This window comes from Protopterus annectens, chromosome 3.part0, assembly GCF_019279795.1.
Source record: "Protopterus annectens isolate FY-2018-M chromosome 3.part0, PAN1.0, whole genome shotgun sequence".
In the NCBI taxonomy this organism is placed as follows: domain Eukaryota; kingdom Metazoa; phylum Chordata; order Ceratodontiformes; family Protopteridae; genus Protopterus; species Protopterus annectens.
The window spans coordinates 901,177,299-901,194,163 of NC_056731.1; the positions used below are offsets into that span (position 1 = coordinate 901,177,299).

Genomic DNA, 16,865 nt, shown 5'->3' on the forward strand with positions numbered 1-16,865 from the left:
GACAAAATAGAAACCTTTAACTAGTTATTCCAATGATCTGATAAAACTGAAATTAATCAGAGGTTGAAACTGAAGAAAAGGCTGGCTGAGTATAAGACTTCTCAAGAAGAGCCTTTCAGAAATAATAGTGCTAGAAGACCGTGCACACACACAAAACCTGAGATGTGCTTTACCAGAAAAATTAGAACCGATACTGTATTAATCTTATGAAAGCACAAATAAGCATCTCAGTTGGTTTTCAGTGGCAGGATTTGTTAATTAAAAGGCCACATTGGATGCATGCTCGATACCTGGCCATGACAAAGCAGCCAAGACTTGTATTAGTAAAGAAGCAGTCATACCAGCAGAAAAAGATGACCCTGACAGAAGTATGGCAGAAGGGAAAAGTATTGAAATTGGAGACTGCAGAATAGGTAACAGAATGAGAAGAGGCAAAAAAGACATTTGGACTGCAGGCTAGAGACTACCTTCCTTATCGGGGATTGGTATCAGAGTATATGCAGAGAAAAGGGATGGTGGAATCCTGAGTGAAAGACCTGCTCTGGTAGAGTTTATAGTTGAGTCTGTAGTAGAAGCTGCTGTTAAAAAATGTGTAATTAGTAGGGCATATAAAGTATTGCATGATAACTTAAAGGAACCATTTAGAGACGGTAAGAAAAGAAAACTGAGATAGATGGCTAAGAAATTCACAATGAAACAAATAGAAAACATATGTATGGCTCCCAAACATGCAACAAAGCTGTGAAGGTTTAGGATGCTTGCTTGGGACATGTTTGCATAGGTATTTTTATACTCCAAGCAGATTACAAAGAGTTTTCTTCGGGTAGATGCTAAATGTTGGAAATGTAATGGGGAAGAAAGATAATGGAAACGTACGTTTTAGGAGTGTAATGAATTTAACAGACTTTAAACATTCCCTACAGAGTATTCTGTAAGAAATATTGGGTGAGCAAATGGCTGCAACTAAGGAATATTTTGAGCTGGGATACAGGATCTGAATTGCCTAGCCATAGTAAGGCCTTCTTAAGTTTAATTCTGGTGGCTGCCAAAAAAAAAATTTAAAGAAAATGGAAATCAAGGTCAAAACCAACTGTATTTGAAAAATTGAATATTGTAACAGATTAACTAGATGTGGGATCTTTAGAAAAGGGCAGAAGCAAATTACCTAGAAAGAAATGGAAATAGTGGGAACAATTCATGCAGAATGATTATTTGGAGGAGGAGTGAGGTTTAACAGTTGGCAGGAATTGAAAGCAATTTATATAATGTTGGATTGATATCGTTATAGAAAATACATGCAATATATAATGTTTGTAACTGGGAGCATGTTAATATGAAGAATAGCGAACCATGGTAAAATAGAGCCACCAAAACGCAACGAAAGCCCAAAAAGGCACTGAAAGATTATGTATCCAAAAGCTTTGTTGTTGAGGTGTTTTAGCATTGCAGAACTGCTTTTTTCTTTTCGAACATTATTAATATGGTTTGTTTTCTTCTATATTAATGTATGTTTCCCAGGTTCACTACATAATCTCGAAATTTTGAAATATCGAATTTCAAAATCTCAAGACTATATAGCCAAAACCCCTAAATACAGAAATACCAGAAGCGCGAAATTCAAAATCCCAAACGTACAACACACATACAGCATACACAACTTCCCCCCACAATCAAACATATCATCATACACTAGAGATAAGCAGGGTGGCAAGCCCCCCTGCACCCCCACACCCCCCACTTAAATATACTAACTCTGAGATCGCACAGACACACAAGGGAAACTCACACCCACACATTTTACAGTTCCTCACACCCACACACATTACAGTCTCAACACACACTAACACACACTAAAGCCCCTAACCAATACACTTACACATAGATACTTACCTGAATTCCACCTATCCATCCACAAACCGCAACACCAGAAGTGCTACTTCAGTATCTTCGTACATCGGGATTTTGAATTTCAGGCTTCTGGTCTTTCAGTATTTAGGGGTTTCTGCTATATAGTCTCGAGATTTTGAAATTCGATATTTCAAAATTTCAAGATTATGTAGTGAACCCATTTGCCCATGTCTTAAGTGAGATTTTAATAAAGGTGCTAAAACAATGCAGATTGCAGGATATTTGTAGAAAATGATTGCTTCTCCTCTGTCTGGTGTACAGCAAACAAATTTATTACAGCAGTCATGGAATTTCGAGAGTTAGCTGTAAAATTCTAGCTACTGTATCTTGGTGTCTTTACAATATTTTTTCTTTGGATAGTCCGTTATTTTATAATGCATAACATGCTAAGAAGGAAATAGTTTGTCCAACAAAAAGTGAACTGTCAAACAGAAGGGGAATCTGCTTCTTATTTGTCTGCTAATAAAGCTCATAGGAAGACCATGCCAGATGAAAACCCTTTCCAGTATTCCAAAGGAAAATGCTTGAGAGAGAAAAAAGTGCAGGAGTTAGATAAACCAGGTATACGTTGGAAGTGAACTAGACACTGGAGGTGGGAAATGGAGATAAACAGGAAGAAAACCAGCAACTCTAAATTAATGAATAAACTTGAGATTACAAAGCATTGATGATGATTGTGAAAAATGGTGGAACAAGAAAACCTGGAAATATTGGAATTTGAATTTGTGAAAGTTATAGGGGACTCCAAAGCATATGCCCTAATTTGGTAATTAATGTTTGGAAGAAGATTAAGGGGAGGGGAAGTGAAAATAGGTTAACTGTAAGTAAAACAAAACAGTATTTTTATTACATGTGACATATATATATATATATATTACATGTTAGTAAAGCTTTTTCAGTTATTTTTATGTGTAATAGGGATACTAAAGTAAACTGGTACCCCTTTTTCCTCCTCCTTTCTTGTTTAGTTTCAACAAATGTCGACACTGCAATGTAAGAAAGTCTGGACAAGAGAGCATGGTATAAATAAAACCAATATGCTTTTCTTTCTTTTGCATAGAGGAATGACTAGACTAAGTCGCTTGGCTTGCTCTAACAACAAGTTTTAAATAGAAATAAGTTAATACAACAACACTGAATATAATGAAACATTTTTTTTAGCAAATAAATGTTTACAGTGTAACATGAGAAGCCTCTGGCTGAAGGCATCTTTGTATCTGCTTTTCATGTTTTTGTGGAAACAAGCTGATAAGGGAAATAAAAACAGAATACTTTTTTCTTTCAGTTGTCAAACAATCATGTTTTCTGAAAGTATTCAAGTTGTTTTCTTCATGTGGTAGAGGAATAAAGATAAGACAACAGTTAGCACTTGGAGTTAATAGAAACAACGGCTGTACCATGCATCTTAGCATGGATAAACCTTCATTATAGGTCAGTTCAAGCCTGGAGTGTAGCTGTCAGTCTGAGACAGTTGTTCCTGTTTGGACAGTTAAACTTAATTATTTGAGGATGTACATTGTGTTTTTGTATTAAGTTTACAGGTTATGGGTGTGTCTGTGTTTTTTGTTTGACCGTTTTCATTAAAACAAAAAGCCTTGTAATAGGTGACATAGGTTCAAATGGATATGACAAGAAACAACTGTATAAAATAACAACCTTCCAAATGTTTGTGTATGCATTTAACACAAAAGCTTAAACTAGACATTTTAAAAAGCTATTATACATAACAGGTGGGAATATTAACTTCCATATCGTCTTTGAATGAATGGTCTCAGGTATATACAGAAAAAGAAAGAGTAGTGAACTATATTAAAAAATGCAAAGTGCAAATAGCTATGCTATAGGAGACAAATTTGGAAAGAATTTTGCATCTGAATTTGATAAAGAAAGGATATCAGGTTGGTTATTCAGCAGAATATCTGGGTCAAAGGAAAAGGGGGATTACTTAATATTAATTGCTAGAAGAGCTCCAGTAGTGATAGAAGAGGAAAAAAGGACAATGGAAAATTTGTAGTTGTAAAGGGCTACTGGCAAAGGAGGAAGATTGCACTGGCATGTACTTATAGTCCACCTAAAACTGCTATAACAGCTGAAGAAAATTCTGGAAGAAATGAGCTTTCAGCAGGGAATATTAGTTATAGGTTGGGACTAGAATTTGATTTGCAACAGTGAGGAATCTTATCTGGGGGGCGTAGAAGGGAAAATCCATCAAAAGAGGGTAGATTTTTGAAGAAATTCATGAAAATATTTGGTATGGAAGATGTGAATCTGGTAGTAGGACCTCAAAGAGAATTAACATATTATTCCTTAAGGTATAAAAACTGGGCTGTGCTGGGCAGAAATTATATTTCACAGGAACATTTGCATTTAATTGAAAGTTTTGAAATGCATCCAATAACTATTTCAGATCACACAGCAATATTAACTAAAATAAAAATGCTGGGTGATGAGATAAATATAAGACATTGACACTTCCCCACCTGTCTGTTAAACAGAGAGGAATTTAAGGACTGGATAGTGGAAATTATTCAGGCGTTATCAGGGAAGACAGAAATTTCTTCTGAAAATTGTAGCTAGGAAGTAGGATAAAAAAGTAGAGTTTAAAAATAGGGTAGAAATAAAAGGAGAGAGATGGTTAAGTAGCAGCAAGATTTATTTAGGAAGACTGACAAAGGTGAAGTATTGCAGAATAGGAGGAATCTCTCAGAACAAGAAGAGGCACAACCGCAGAGTGCTAGAGAAAATAAGGTACCACCATGCATGAGTTTAGAAAAATTGCTGTTAAGCAACTGTGTTTTGATAACTCCAGAGGGCAAAAGCTTTCAGAAAAATGGCTCAGGCAACAGAAAGTAGAAGCGATTGTTGCTGAGTTTAAGGAGCTTATAACGAGGAAAATATCCAGAGATCCTGTAGAGGTATTAGAAATATTTCAAAAATGTTATGAAAATCTGTATAAAGCAGAGAGATGCTGAAATCAATAAAAAGTACAAATGGAAATGTTTATGGAAAAATTAAATATACTAAGGTTTTTGAGGTATACGAGGATCAATTACTAACCGGATAGGTTAGATAACATAACAGTGGTGGCATTTAACCAATCTACAGGAAAGTCTCCAAGAATAGATGGTATTCTTGTGGAAGAGTGGAAGCTTGGAGGGAAGAAAGTGCTAAAAGATCTGGAAGGCTTTGTTTAACAGTATTTTGAAAGGAGATGAAGCACAAATATCCTGGAAGAAAGCTGTGATTTTGGTAATACCTCAAGATGGTAAGGACACATCAGATCCAGCTTCATATAGAGACCCATTTCAATTGTAACCCATGATTATAAAGTATTTGTCTATAATGGCTAAAAGAATGGCAGAGGTGATTCCCAAATTGATAGATATGGATCATGGTGGTTTTGTATTGGGAGGCAAACATTTGACTACATTTATAGAAGTTGATCCATAGGGAAGCAGAATGTAAAATACCCCTTTTGTTGGTGGGTCATGATAGGGCAAGAACTTGTCTGCTTTTTGTGATTTCCAGCAGATTGAATGTATAAAGGACAGCCTAATATTGCATCCAGTGTATGCCCCTTTTCCGAAGGTCAGAGGAGTTTTTTCATTTGCCCAGGGTTGTCAAAGAAACTGTACTGTATTGATTTCTTGACTTCAGTCATTGTTCCAAATTCTGCATGAGCTAGTCAGCACTTATTTTTCGTACTCAGTGATATCCTGTGGCCATTTATAACACTTCATCCTGGAACTTTTGTTTGCTTAAACACTGTAGCTGAAATGTTCAGTCCAGCAGTAAAGGAAGATTTGGATAGCAAATTCAGAAAGGTTTTCTCTTTCCATCTTTCATTTGAGTAGATGTTAGTTTTCATGGACCTTTTCCATTCTAATTTTGAACTTTCATGAAGGTAGGCAAGAGGAGTCTGCCATATCATCAAACGGCATCTTGTCGACAATGCAGGCCATTGAACCCCCCCCCCCCCGCCATACCAACTCTGAAATTGCACTACAGTGGAGAAAAGTGCAAATTTCCTGAAACCTACCATAACGCGATCTCAGTCAGAACAGTCTGATGCCCAGCATTGCCGACAAGATACAGTTTGACATTGTGGCCATTCGATGATATAACATAGACCCCCTCAAGAGTGATCAATCATTGGGTCAGCAGAGCATTCTAGTTCCCCCAGCTGGAGGATCATGCTTAAGTTTAACTTTTTATGCCTTCTGGAATATTACCAAATGAATGGAATCCTCAATTGTTCCGTTTTTCCCTTATTTAAATGGCAGACAGAACTCTTGGAAGGAGAATCCCACCCTTCCTAAGAAATGACAGAGAGAGAGAGAGAGATGGTAGGAACCTGTGGAAAAGATTTGCTAAAATTCCATCTGCTGGCAAGAAAATAGTTCTGCAGAAAACTGATCTGTAGATCGAATTCACTGTAAGATCTGAAACTAATTATATAGCACTTGCCTTTTTTTCTTAAAACTGTTGCTAATTTTGGTGAATTGGCTGTTAAAATGTTTTTGAACAAGTAGATAAAAGCTTGTTTGTACACCCTCTACAAGAAGACTGTTCACTGTTATGACTAGTCCAGCCATACCATAATTCATCAGCAGCTATATCCCAGGAAAATCAGCTTCCTTACTGGACTTCCTGAACTGCACCATTTATTTGCTTGACTCTACACTGTCATGAGATGGTATAACACAATCAGCCTTTGGGGTAAAGATAGAGGATGACATGTTGTGGTAAAAGACAATGTGATTCTTCAGAGTTCTATGCCTCCGGTAGTCCAAAAAAATGGGTCTTGTATGCATTCTGTCTAGACTAGATGAGGATGGAAGGATGCTCATCACCCCTCTCTACCATCTGTCATTTGTAAATTGTTCATCTACTTAGAGTATTGGAAGGGCTGAAAGTTGGTCTGATTTGTTGCTTGGTGACTGAAGGGTTTGAGTCCTACATTTCTTTTGTTTCTATTTTGGATCCAGTTCCTTTCTTTGCTAGCCAGGTATAGTCTGTCTCAGAGATGTCTTCCTACATGACAACGTTTCTTGCACTGGATCTGCCATCAGCAGTCTTGGGGAGGTTGTTGGTGATGCTCTTAGACAGCCTTTTATCAAAGCTGCATATAGATCCAAATAGAAAAAGTTCTTTTCCTCCTCTTTCAGTAGAGCTTCTAGATAGTCTGTCTTATTTTAGGCATATTTTTGATATAGGTGTTGACAACTGTATAATTTATGCTCATTTTTCAATCTTTGAAAAATACCTCCCTGTCCTGGCACTGTATTATTGTTGTTATTTTTGTCTTACATTCAGTCTTCCATGTTAACACGTGATGTGGCAGTTTTTAAGTTTGCTGCAGTGGAAGAGATTTTTTCTGGTCATCATTGCTTCTGTCTTTCACTATTCACAGCTCTTGGACTCTTGTGTTGTAAGGCATCTCACTTGGCTTTCTACAAGCTTTGTTCCAAAACAGTGTCTGAGTTGGTCCTGACACAATATATGCATGGTATGGTCTTATTCCCAGATGCCCAGCGAAGGGGAAGAATGTATTCCCACTGTGTCAGTTCATTGACATTTGTAGTTATTTTAATAGACTTTGGACATTCACGAAATCAAGACATTTATTTATTTATTTAGTTAATTTATTTATTGTGCATCTTTTTCTTGTGTTTTGACAATCCCTTTTCAACTTACATGCCTACTCTTCAGTGCTGCATATTATCAGCCCTAACGGTCCTTTGCTAATGCTATTGGGACTTACTCTGCAAAAGGAGTAGCTGTTTCTTTTGCATAATTTAGGAATGTCTCTACTTAAAATTGGTGTTTTACCACTTAGTTTTCATTATCTAATTTCTTGAGCCACTACAGTCTAGATCTTCAATTCATTAGTCTGATGTTATCCGGAAGTCCTTTTCTTCAAGAAATTTATCCCACACTACTTTTATGGGTATAGCAAATCAATGCCTTCTCTTTCATTTGATGTCATTGTTTGGAGTTTATGCTTCTGTGTAATCCTGATATAGTCTACCCCTCTAAAGATAGTTACAGATATCTGAATAATTATTTTAGCTGATTTTCAAGAAGGCAATAACCCCCCCCCCCGTTCCCCTTTCATTTGTAGCTATTTTACATCTCTCTCTTGCAGATGGTGCATGCTGCATTTGTGGGTGAAGTAACTAAGTTTTTGAATATGCATGTCCATTAATTCAGACAGTGTCACTGAACTGGGCTTGAACGTGGGGGATTGCTAGTAAGAGTGAGACTTGAATTTGAAGATCCGTGTGAGAATGCTCCTCATGAAGTATAATCCATTAGTCTCCGTGTGATGTCCATGCACTGCCCCTGTAATCAAGTATCCTCAATCCTCACCACTAACACCAGTGAGGGGCATGCACATTGGGAAGGATAACAAATACACACACAGTAAAGTACAATTTCCCTTAAGAGGAAATGGAGATCACAGACAGTCTGGGGCTGGTTTCTCCCTTTCTCTCCAGATCCCCAATAAGACTCCCTACTGGCACAGCTATAGGGTTCAGATCTCAGCCGAGTAGTCAAGCCAAAACTTCCAGCACCCTCTCTGTCCAACCAGTGCTTCGTGTCCCTGCCCAAGTAGCTGACACACACACACATTTTAATATTTGATTTATATACAAATATGCACACTCCTGGGGAACACTGGCCCCCTTTCTGCCCAGACTAGAAGGTAACCACGGCCACCAGCTACTCTTATCAGCTACTAATAAGGCCCTTCCCAAAGGGTGACCAGTTACACTGTGTAATATTACTGTTATCCAAATAGTAAGTGTGATCCTGGGCTAAAGCTATTGGAGTGGCTTGCATAGTATCACCAAATACATGCGATGTACTCTAAGAGCTTAAATTACTTTTAGACAAAGCAGTCACAGACTCACAGTTGAAAGGTTTAAAAGTATTTAGTAATCAAAACACAAGACAAATCTTATTACTTCAACACAATGACATTAGAGTTCAAAAATCACAGGAAAATGCTTTAAAATAATACTGTAGAGTAGTGTGACATAAATATAAAAAACAGCTAGACTAATCTGGCTATTTCTATCTATCTCTAAGAAAAAACACTGTTCTAAATAAATATCTTACTTACAGAGCAATCAAGTGCTGGTGAGCGGATGTTCTTCAGACAAAATCCAAAATGGTCAAATCTTTGTCTCTGAGAAAATCTTATATTGATAAACACCCAGTACTGCTGAGTCATTTCACATTACATCATTTTTATCACTTCTTTAGTTCCCAGGCTAACAGAAACTCAAAATGTACGTTTCTTAGTAAGCTGCACCTGGCCAGGAAACCACAGCAATAAAAGACATTATACATATAAAACCGTAGTAACTATCTCTTAAATCAAGACAATAGAAAGAATTTCCTGGCCCAGACATCCTGTCTCCGAGCTTGAGATCATTCATACAGTGTTTGACTTATCAGTTTTCTTCCAGCAGAGTGCACTGTGGTTACATTTTTGAAGCTCAGTACAGCATATAGTTTAATCATAACATATAGTTCTCTTTACATATGTAAACCAAGCTTGTGGATTATATTAATATTAACAAATTACATAGAATTATCTACAAAATTCTGTATAGCTAGGCTGGCAACCTTCACACTCAGTATTGAAGAAGACCCTCTTTAACTGATATGCTGAATACTTGCGAAACTGTGATTTAGGGGTACCACTGTGAATTATGGTGAGGGAGTAATTTATACCCAGAGTTGTTAAGTTAAGATTAAGGAAAATTACACTGGGATGTATGTGATATAACTCATTAGCAAGTTGTAGCCTTTTACATCCATTGTGACTAGTAAATGAGATGGATTATCGAGTTTATAGTTATAGTCTTCAGTTACTTTTACTTGTAGTATCACAGATTTCTTTTCTTTCCCCATTGTGAAACTCTGTCATATCAAACTTCAATATGATCTCTCACAGGGCAGATACTGGCTGCAGGTGAAGTCATCAGGAGCAAGGATTGTTATTGTAATTGTCACATCATTAATAAAAAAAAGAGATAACCTCAGTGGGTGATCATGCTCATTTCCAATTTAAATTAATTTTTGTGGTGAAGTTGTATAGAAAGTGTTCAGTACACTTTAAATGTGATTTTTTTTACTCTTTTGAAAATGTTGCAAACTGCTTGAATAGCTGTAATTCCAGATTTGTTCTGAAACTGATTTGTGTTTAAGGATACTTATCCTTGTGTGGACAAGACTGATTGATTCTCTTCCGTGCTAAATTGGCTACTTTTTAATTTTACTGTTTGTTCTTAATAGATTCTAGAGAAGGATCTCCTGAATGACAGCTTCCTGGAACTGACTGTGTTAACAGTGTGTGACCCTTCAAGCATTGGGTTTAATGTGGCAGATGTAGAAGTGATGAAAAATCTCCCAGAAATTTGTGTCAGATTGCTGAAAGCGCTTATAATGTCACCATACAAGGAAGCACTGGAAAATAAAACCAGAAACAAAATTACACTGAAGAGGTACGTTTTCATGTTTTTAAGCTTTTAAGTTACTGTATTGTGACATTTTATGCTCAAATGGCCTAGGACGCAGAATTCATTGTATGAGATGTGTACACTTAACAGGTCCTTAAGTGTGCGACAGTAAAATTATAGATCTATGTTCCTGTGACCTTATGATAAACCTGCCACTGATGAACGGCTCTCTTAGAGAATTCATGTATCCTTCATCTTGTTCCATTAGACACCAGATGCAGAACTTGATACTTGTGTCTGTTTTCTTTGAAATTAACATAGCTGAGAGTCTTTTTTTTTTTTTTTTTTTTTTCCTTACAGAAATATTGTAAAAGTTTACTCAAAATATGTAGATTGGATCGGAAAATCTTTCTTGACAGGCAGCACACATTCCTGCTCTTTTCAGGCTCTGCTTGCAATCTTGTCCCTTCTACAGCTTTTTAATAGCATCACTTCACTTGTAACCTGTAAATGTTTCAGAGATCCCTGATTGGTACAAAATTAACTGAAGAAGCACTACTTGTTTTTTTTTTTTTTTGACAGTGAAAGCATCATTACATCTTTTTTTCCTCTAAAAGGTATTATTTTAAAACACCAAGACAGGACTTCTCTAGGGCTTAGGAACTTGAGATCTAAGGACATCATCTCATTTGGTGGTGGTACAAACAACATTCTCTCTATGTCCAGTTCACACTCATTCCCTTCCATTGTACTGTTTCCTTGATTGCATACTTTCTAAGGTCTTTTCAGACCCATTAGCCTTTGAATACTGTAATAGTTGAGCCAGTTTAACCTAAATGAAATTTAGGTAATGACTGCTGTAATTGAGATTATAGTTCATTATCTTGGACTTTTCTTGAACTTTAACAGGGATCCCTCCTTACTTAACTGCCACTTAGTTCATCTGTTAGCTAAAATCTGAACTAGTTGAGCTCATTAGCTTCAGTGATGTACTACCTAGAGCCCTGACTACTCCTACAGCAGCCTGGGTTTCACTAACCCTGGCTGGGTGCTAGAGGCATCTAATTAGCAATGTGGGGAGAGAGAATGCAGCCTTAAGTCTGCTGTCCAAACTCAAAGGAAATGTCTGATTACTAGCATAGCTCATCTGCCCACTGGTGGGTGTAAAAAAAAAAAAAAAAAAAGCTTGCATGCCTTCAGTAAATATTAACTTTTAGATCTAATGTAAAAATGCACTGGCTGCCTTTAAATAAAGGTAAACTAAATTGTACAGTATTATATGAAATGCATTATAGTGCTACGACTGCTGGGGAGGCTTCTGTGTATTCACTTCCCACAGTTTCAAACTATATTTTTTAGACTGAACTGATTGCTAATGTACCTTTTAAATGTTAGATTGCTCTCAGAAAAGAGAGCTCACAAATCTTATGATGAAATTGTCTGCACGTGCAGACAGCTACTCTCCAAGTAAAAGCAGTCATAGCAATGTGAGAAATAGCTAACCTCTGCAGATGCATTAAACAATGTTTGTAAACTTCATTCAGAACACAATGCACAGACTTCATGTCCAGCTGCCTACAAGCTGCAGACTGCTGCTCTCCAAATAAAGCATTTACTAAAGGAAGAAACGCAAGCTAATCAATTTGTAGCTGCAAGAAACCTAAAATTTGTCATGTCTTTCATTATTTTTTATTTATTTTTCATACCTGTTTACATAAAATCATCTATAGCTTAAACCAAGGACATTAATCTAGACACCCAGCCCTGTAAAAACAAGGGCAATTATCTTAATTCAACATGTAATATGATCAGGACAGTTTTATACCCCTCCCCCACACCAGCAGCCCAAGATCACAACGTTATATGGACTCTTAACTGGATTGTGTCTTGAGTTTTTTTGTCTGAAGAATGTGAATCACAGTCCCTTCTGCTTCCTGGCTCACTCTTGTATAAACTTTATTTCCTCCTTAGTCTGTTATTTATAAAAACATGTCCTTGATCCTTTAGGGAAACAAAATTCTGGATACAACTGGATATAGCAGCCTGAATCTCACACCTGCCTTTTGGCATTCTCTGATTGCTGGGATAAACAAGTTTATCTTCAGCTTGGTGTACATTTAATAATCATTTTCCATCATGCCTCTCAACTATCCACATTTTTCCAGTGGCCAGATTTCTGCCTCGTAATTTTAATCAGTTCATTGTAAAACGTGTGGTTTTCTGGAAAATCATTGAGTATCGAAGTCACTAAGTAATGAGACATTTCAATTTCAGTATCCTTCAGAAAATGCATGCCAATACAAAACTTATTATTCTAATTCTAACAACTTTCTAAATTTATAAGAGCAATAGTTAAAATCTGTCCCTATTTTTGGGCCTTTGTCCCCCATAATCTTTGCTTTGTCCAGATTTCCTGTTTTAAGAGGTTGACAGATATGTTTTCCATAAGTAACGTTTCTGCAATATTAATACTTTACCTTTCTGACAGTTTTGTCAGGAGCAACCCTTTCTGTTTGTATGACTGCAGGTTTACTAGTATCGGATGTTCATAGTGTTTCACTGTTGCAGTCATGACTGTAGGGTTCTCCCCTGCCGGCAGGCAGTCCTCGGTAGGCCAGAATCCCAAAGTCTGGGTCCGACGTCGGCTGCTCAGCCATGCTCCCTGATGTCAGAGTGCCAGGAGTACAAAGCTGGCAGCCGACGCCATGTTCTCCAGTCTTTCTTGCCGTGCAGTGATAGCAGTTCACAAGTGCCGGTCGGCTGACTCCTGACAATTTTTTCTAAACTTACTTCAGTCTGAAGACTTTCTACTCCTACTCAAAGCTAAGTACCCCGTTGGGGAAACTTTTTTCCTTGCTCCAGTCCGATGTCAGGAAAAGTTAATAATTGTATTTCATGTGGGAAGCAAATGCCTCATAAGGATTTTCATTCTTACTGTATTCCTTGCTTAGGCCCTGACCACGATGTAGCTAGTTGTCGGTTTTGTGCCAGATTTAATCAACGTACTATTAAACAAAGGTACAATTTTGCATTTCATTACTTCGGTAGGCATTTTAATTACAAAATGTCGTCGGACACGCTTCCGGCTACCGGAGTTCACAAATGGCGCAAGGATAAAGACAGGCCTCCGAGGTCCAAATCAGACGATATTGTACAAGCAGAGCCAGCTTCAGGTTCGGCAGTCATCAGTGAGGCGCTTTTGTAGCTCTTGTCGTCGGCCATTTCAGAACCGACGGCCGAAACGGACTCCCAACGAGGAGCCAATGAGGCCTTTGAATACTTCAGTTGCAGGACCTTCGGACAATGCTCCTTCGGATGGGTCCGGAGCCACTGTGCAGGTACCGGCTTTAAAAGGGGTTTTCAGGCCTACTCAGCTTCTGATAAAGGCAAAGACAAAGGCAAAGACTCCTTCCAAATCAAAGACTACAGCCCAGGCCTCTTCTGATCCGGGACCCAAGTCTCAGGAACAGTTACTTAAGATGGAGGACTTACTTACTATAATTAGGGGTTCACATCCCCCTCCAGACAAAAGGCCAAGGCAGGAATTGTATTGTGACTCCTCTGAGCAGGCTTCTGTTTCTTCAGTTTCTTCTTCTGACCAGGATTATTAATTTCCTCCTTATGAGGATTCTGATGCTTAGGAATCCATTCCTTCAGCTTCTCCCCCTGAGGATTTTTCTTTTGGGGAAACTTTACATGAAATGAGGGAACATTTTCACTGAGGAGGACAGGAGTACTCGGAATCTAAGAAGAGACTTAGAGATTTTCTTCTTCTTCCCCAACATAGACCCCTGGCTATCCCTCCTGTTTTGGATATTTTGGATGATGCTTTTTCGGAGGGTAACTTAACTCCTGACTCTCTTCCTCCAGCTCCTGTTAAGCCAGACAGATATTATAGGGTTCCTGATTCCCACCAGTTTTTATACAAGAATCCTACTGCTGATCCTGAAACCATTTCTCAGGGCCCTAAGGGGGTTAAGGCTGCTTCTGCTAAAAACCCCATTCCCACTGAGAAGGATTCCAGATCTTTAGAAAGATGGGGCAAAAAAGTGTACACTTCTGCAACTTTATCTATTAGGGCTTTAAACTGTCAGTTTCATATGCTGAAATACCAGCAATTTCTTTTGTCTGTTTTGAAACAAAAGCTAACTTCTATTTCTGCTTGTGCAGATGATAAGGAATTACACGACTTAATGCATGCTACTGAACAAGTAGGGAAGCATGGTTTACACTGTGGTTTTGATGCCTTGGAGGCTTCTTGTAGGGCTGCTGCCTGTGGCATGGTCATTAGAAGGCATGCTTGGTTAAAGGAACAAAACTTGCCAGATCAAGTAAAAGCTAAGTTTTTGGATGCTCCTGTTCAACATAATGTTTTGTTTGGATCAAAGGCTGAAGAGGTGATAAAGGAGATGGAGGACAAGGCAAAATCCATGCAAACAGTTAAGGATTTCTTACAAGTACAGCCACCCAGATTTAGTAGGAATTGGCCTACTAAAAATTGGTCCTTTCCCAATTCAGACAGGCCTCAGAGGGGTAGATACAGATGCTCCCGAGGAAGGCCCCAAACGCAAGCCTCTGACAGATCAAGACAGTGGACTGCTTCCACCCCTAGGGGAGGAGAGGACAGGTCACAAGGTCATAGAAAACAGGCTCAATGACTCCCCCTGTTGGGCTGCAGGAACTTCTTGCCTGGAAGCCCCTCTCGGAGGAAAACTTTCTCATTTTTACCTAAATTGGACTCATATAACCCCAGGACAAGTGGGTTCTGGATGTGGTTTCAAGAGGTTACACATTCCATTTTCATACCCTACCAAGACCAAGCGGATGGCCGGATCTACCAAAACATCAATGGTTAGAGGCCTTAAACCAGGTGGAAGCCCTCTTGGCTATGAAAGCCATAGAACTGGTCCCACTTTTAGAAATGGGACAAGGTTTTTACTCAAGGCTCTTCCTAGTCCCCAGAAAGCAAAATTCATGGAGACCCATTCTGGATCTGTCAGTCTTGAACACTTTTCTCAAGATGCTTACTCTACAGCAGCTACTTCCAATGTTGACCAAAAATGCATGGATGGTAACTTTGGATTTAAAGGAGGCTTATTTACACGTTTCCATCAGGCAGGAGTGCAGAAAATAACTCGGGTTCAAGGCCGGATTGAGACACTATCAATTCTCTGCGCTGCTCTTTGGATTGTCTACTGCACCCAGGGTCTTCACCAAATGCCTGGCTCCAGTAGTAGCTTATTGCAGACTCAAGGGAATTCAAATTTACCCTTATCTGGACGACTGTCTTATTCAGGCAGATAGCAAGGATGTCTTACTCCGGCATCTAAAATTTGTTCAAAAACTTCTCAAGTTCCTGGGATTCACTGTAAACATAAAAAAGTCAAATTTGACACCCTCACAACAGATAACTTTTCTGGGTGCTTTCTAAACACAAAAACCCAGATGGCATTTCTGACATACGAAAAACAATTACAGCTGGCTTCAACTTTCAAAACCTTGGCATCATTAACTCAGCTATCTGCAAGGAAATTCCTGCAGGCTTTGGGTTACATGGCCTCCTGCATCCTTCTCATACCATATGCAAGACTACATATGAGGAAAATACAGTGGTACCTAAAAAGTGTATGGTCTCAGCATTGCCACAGTTTAGACATACAGGTTATCGTCCTGCCTTGTCTTCAAAAGGAATTCCTTTGGTGGTCCAAGGCATGTACTCAAAACAAAGGGAAGGCCTTCAGTCTTCCTCCAGCCAGTCATACTACCACGGACGCCTCGGATTATACATGGGGAGCCCATTTGCAGGCAACTGTCTGCAGGGCCTTTGGACAAAGGATCAGAAGCTCCTGCATATCAATTTAAAGGAAATGTTAGCCATTCAGAATGCTCTATTGGCCTTCAGGAATCTTTTACAACCAGGACAACTACTGATACGGACAGACAACACCACAGTTATGTGGTACATAAACAAGCAAGGGGGATCACATTCCTATCCCCTTTGCAGACTAGCCATGAATCTATGGAACATAGCTCTAGCTTACAAACTGGACCTTCAAGCCCAGTTTCTACCAGGGAAGCAAAACATCCTGGCAGACAGTCTGAGCAGGAACCTGTCAGACCCACACGAATGGATGCTGGACACAGAAATATTCAAGATGATTACAGCAGTCTGGGGATGTCCTCACATAGACCTCTTTGCATCCCACCTCAGTCATCAACTACAGATATTTTGCACAAGGACATTCCACGAACTAGCTTGGAAAATGGATGCACCATCATTCAGGTGGAGAAACCTCTCTGGGTATGCCTTCACGCCTCTACCTCTTCTTCCACGGGTGTTATTAAAGATCAAACAGGACAAGCCCAAGATGATAATTTTACTGGCCCCAAATTGGCCTCGACAGTTTTGGTACCCAACTCTGAAAAACCTTTCTCTGGAGCCCCCTTGGGTTTTACCTCAGACTCCGAACCTTCTGTCCCAAC

The 16,865-nt window shown here is 38.8% G+C and overlaps 1 protein-coding gene across 1 annotated transcript in view; it reads left to right on the forward strand.

Moving 5' to 3' along the window:
- Positions 1-16,865, forward strand: part of PRKDC (protein kinase, DNA-activated, catalytic subunit) — a 4,917,417-nt gene that overhangs the window by 2,514,716 nt on the left and 2,385,836 nt on the right. The window contains exon 28 of the mRNA XM_044065724.1: positions 10,219-10,427. Within this exon, the coding sequence (XP_043921659.1) occupies positions 10,219-10,427 (209 nt within the window). The remainder of the gene's footprint in view (positions 1-10,218; positions 10,428-16,865) is intronic.